The sequence below is a fragment of the Athene cunicularia genome (assembly GCF_003259725.1).
Source record: "Athene cunicularia isolate RWA chromosome 1 unlocalized genomic scaffold, athCun1 chr1_part1, whole genome shotgun sequence".
Taxonomy (NCBI): Eukaryota; Metazoa; Chordata; class Aves; order Strigiformes; family Strigidae; genus Athene; species Athene cunicularia.
This window is the reverse complement of record NW_020799091.1, coordinates 100,254,748-100,259,002: the sequence shown is the minus strand read 5'-3', so window position 1 is coordinate 100,259,002 and position 4,255 is coordinate 100,254,748. Positions and strand designations below refer to the sequence as shown.

Genomic DNA, 4,255 nt, shown 5'->3' with positions numbered 1-4,255 from the left:
CACCCGCCTCAACCGCCGGCGGTGGGTGGGGGCATGAGCCGGGGGCTGGCGGGGAGGCCCGGCCCGGCCCCCCTCCCCTCCGCTCCCCGCAGGGCGGCTGTCAGAGGTGGGCCGGCGCCCACAGAACTGCCGGCAGTTTCAGACATTGCTAGCGCGTCGCTGTGAAACACGGCGTTGATGTCATCGAGTCGAAATGTCCTTAAACTTTGTACCCGTCAATAGGTCTGTAACGTGCGCAGACGTCAAGCGCGCCCTGGGCCCTTCATTAGGCTGCGGGATTCTTGTAGGCTTACAAGGCCTCAGGATCTGCCAGTTTCCAATGAAGGCAAGTCCGCGCTTCCTGAATGAAACCACCGCAATGCGTCACTACAAAAGGTGTCCCAGTCCACACCGGCGAGCTCAGTGTTAGGCATGTTACTGGTTCTACACAGAAATATTTAATCAACTTCAGAAACAACCAACGTCTGCTTTTTATGACACGTACTTGACTTAGATACAGAATCCATAAGCAAAGAAACAAAGCGGAATTCATTGATACAAAATTGTTGAAACCAGACTCAAAAGCATATGCAGCATAATGCAATTTAAATTAGTGGTAAGAATCGTTTTAGTGTTTTGGAGTGCTCTGTAAGTGAGCCCAATCCTTGTTAAGCTTCTGCTTTTACATCAGTAAACAGACTCCTCAGCTACAGATGTAATGGAGCCTCCACAGTATCTCTCTCACTTGCATACACACTTTTACCCACAGAAAATTCTTATGGCTTGGAGTAGGCATCCTAGCTCATCCTGTTTAGATGAAAAATGCTTTTGTCAACTTGCTCCCTCCTTTTTTTTTTTTTTTTTTTTTTTTTTTGGCTTAGTATACTTTCAGGTAGAAAGTAGAAGGAAAGATTGTTAAAAAAAGTCTTCATCTAGTGTATGTAAACAGTATCAAATAATATAAATATATCACTTCCTCCCCTGAGACAGCCACACATTATTCTTCTCTCTTCTTATTCATATATTCATTCACCACAATTCCATCCATTCATCTATAATTCTGTAAATGCCCGTTAGGTAATCAAACATATTTTCTTTCATTGTAATTGGGTATGCACCCTAAATGTCCTTAAAATCAGAAAGCCTAACAAATCATTCATCTAGTCATTTTCATTACTCAGGATTTCACTGGATATTTGTTTTCACTGAAAACTGGATTCATCATATTATCCACAAATTCTTAATTCCCTCTCTGATCAACTGTTTCAGGACAGCTAAGGAATCTGTTACAAGGATTAACTGACAAATGTAGGCACCTGGACCTGTGGTCATCTTCAACCCCTTCAATGACCTTCAACCCCAAAATACATTTCAAAAATATCAGCACATCCTTTTTCTTCTAAAAAATGATAGAGCTGCCCCAAATCCATATGATTTCCTCTGGCACCATGTGCATCAAAGCATTTTTCCTCCAAAGTGGAGAACTTTCTTTGTTTCTGAATCTCAGCATGTCCTCCGCCTTCCAAAGAAACATCTTCTCTGTGCCGAATGAGAATTCTTTTCCATGTTAATCTCCTTACTCTGAAAGAAATCAGAGAAATATGAATCTGTCTATAAAATAAAGACCATTTTAGAGAACACCATGAAATAGCTATTATCACAGAAGCCAACAAATTCTTTCTGTACATATATCTTGACAAAGATAATGGTTCCCTAGCTGGTCACGCAAACACTCCCATAAGCAGGAGCTTGTTTCTTTATATCTCCTCAGGATTCAAAAACCTTAATGTTATTCCTCACAAAATAATTGATGGCAATGTGGTTTTGATTACAGTGCTCACTTCTGCCCTGCCTGTGCCAAGAATTCTCATACTCTCTTAGCAGTTATAATCAAATTACAATGTTCATTTAGTCCGCACCACTTAGAAGTCTAAATGATGGGAGCAGAATAAAACATGAATGTGAAGCGATATAACAGCATACATATCTAACACGGCTGGGGTATTGCAGTCTTGTTATACAAGTGAAATACAGAGGAAGATAGAAATAAACGTGTACCATGTGGTACTAGTAGCTTTGATTGCTGCAGCCAGCAGTACAATGGGTATTTAGAGCTGTAAATACCTTATCATAAACACAAATACTTTGCAGACCTTTACAGGTTGGATTTGCCATCTTCTGGCCGCAGATACAACATGAAAAATGCAATATTCTAACTACTAATGGCATTTAAATACAAAGGAAAACTAACCTTGACCAGAACTCTTCACAATTACTTTGTAGACCTTCTACACAAACAACACCTGGTTTCCCTGGCATGCAAAACCCAGACAGAGAGAGCTCCTTGGCCCAGTCAATAATATTCTTTCTCTTTTGCTTGTTGTAAATGTGATGACTATAGATCCACAATCGAGTGAATGTGATGACTTCTGGCTGGATGGCATTTGATGTTGGCACCGAGAAAGATGAAAGCTCTTTGTCAATGTAAGCAGATGCGTGGTCTTTAACCCATTCCCTTGCACTCAACATGCAGGGCTCACCACTGCAGTTTTGCGTCAAATATGTTTTTAGATCAGAGTTCAGATGAATCTGCTGAGAGCGGCTTAATAATGATGATCTAAAGAAAAAGAAAAATATAAATGCAGTGGTAATATGCTTACAACTTAGCACATTTTTCAAACAGTTTTACTTCAAGCAGCCAAAAAATAAAATCAGGCCATATTTAGATGGTATGCATTTGCTATTGATCAATTTAAGTCATATCAGCTATGAAAAGGTCTGTGCTAACTATTGAGTTCATATATAGTACTACCAATCTGTAAATGAAGAAAAAGGTACTTGAAAAGTAAATATGGTGGCTGAACTAATTTCCTATAATATGCAAGTCTACTTCTTTAAACAGGAATGTTCCAATAAAAAATAACAGAAGCCTGGGAGTAACAGCATTTTGACAAGGAAAGAATAAGACCATTGAGTAACTTGTCACTCCTTTAGTTAGTGTTAAGCCTAGTCAGAATGGACAACAGTCCCTCTCTTGAGCATCAAACCTATGAACAGTATCTACATATAATCCCTCTGTACAGAAGATGGCACTCTTCCATACTTTTCTGATTTTCCTCATTTATTTGCTAAGAACACCAGAGAAATCATAACCTTGTATATATTTCTTCAACACTGTTGTCCATCTGGCTTAATTAAACTGTCAAAAAAGGACTGCTTTTTCCTATTATAACTGTATTTATGTAGTACACAATAGGTTCTAAATGTTTTTATTAGCCATCCTTTTAATGCCATACCTCACAGTAATTTCTGGTAGAACAGTTGGATATTTGAATGGTAAAGCACAGGCCATAGAGAATTCCACCTAAAACCAAATGAGCAAATGTTCAGTTCAAGTAAGCTCTAAAATCATACAAAGTAAAAATGAGTAGTAAAAAAAGAAGAAAGGTGTTTACAATACCATAGAGGCATTAGAGACTTCTAGCTTTATGTTCAGTATAAACTGAATTTTCGAAGATGGCATCTCTGCAGACTCATTTTCAATAAAGTGTTTTAGTTCAGCTACAGCCAGCTGGTCAGTCACAATGAACTCTTCCTCGTAAGGAAACATGCTAGACAGTAAATCTAATTCTGAAATTTGTATCTCTGCCTCTTCTCGGTTAGTCATTTCTGTTGTTTCCTAAGCAAATAAATCGGGGAAGAAAACAGGACTTGAAGACGGGACAAAGTCCATTAACTACACCCACTTAAATCATATTAATCCCTACAGCCAAGCCCATCAAAACTAGCTCATGTGTGTTGGGCAGTTAGGGGCACGGAGATACTCCGCACAGTCCACGTGGTTCCCATTGGCCTGACGGGACAAGTCGCGGTGCTGTGTCACCAAATCAACTTCTCTCTGGCAGGGCCGCACGCTCGGGGCGCTGCCGCCTCCACCGCGCTGACCACCACAGAGGTGGACGTTACAGCGCCTCGGAAGCCTCCACTTCCCTGCCTGCCCCCCCCGAGAAACCCCGACCCCGCCGCCCACCGGCGGCGCCCGCGGCCCGGGCAGGCGGAAGGCGCTCGCGCATGCGCAGACACGTCCTCATGCCCGCTCCCGTCACTGCCCTCCCTCCGCCGTGCCCTCACGGCCCCACAATGCAACGCGCCGGAAGCGCGCATGGCAGCCGGAGGCCGTCGCCCCGCCGCCTAGAGATGAGGTGAAGTTGCCGGGCTGCCCCGAGACGGAGCTATGCGCCACCAAGCTATTGGCTCTGCGACGCCGGCAGGTGAG

General features: G+C 42.5%; 2 protein-coding genes across 3 annotated transcripts in view; one reads left to right on the top strand and one right to left on the bottom strand.

Annotated features, from left to right (window-relative positions):
• Positions 1-425: 425 nt before the first annotated feature.
• Positions 426-4,002, bottom strand: RWDD2B (RWD domain containing 2B). The gene is made up of 4 exons (XM_026847490.1): positions 3,440-4,002; positions 3,276-3,343; positions 2,231-2,596; positions 426-1,560 (listed from the first exon to the last, which is right to left on the bottom strand). The coding sequence occupies exons 1-4, from the start codon at positions 3,644-3,646 to the stop codon at positions 1,323-1,325; spliced, it is 879 nt and encodes a 292-aa protein (XP_026703291.1). The 5' UTR covers positions 3,647-4,002; the 3' UTR covers positions 426-1,322.
• Positions 4,003-4,113: 111 nt separating this feature from the next.
• Positions 4,114-4,255, top strand: part of USP16 (ubiquitin specific peptidase 16) — a 20,474-nt gene continuing 20,332 nt past the window's right edge. For both annotated transcript variants that reach the window (XM_026847453.1, XM_026847445.1), the window contains exon 1: positions 4,114-4,250. The gene's annotated coding sequence lies outside the window, so the exon portion shown is untranslated. The remainder of the gene's footprint in view (positions 4,251-4,255) is intronic.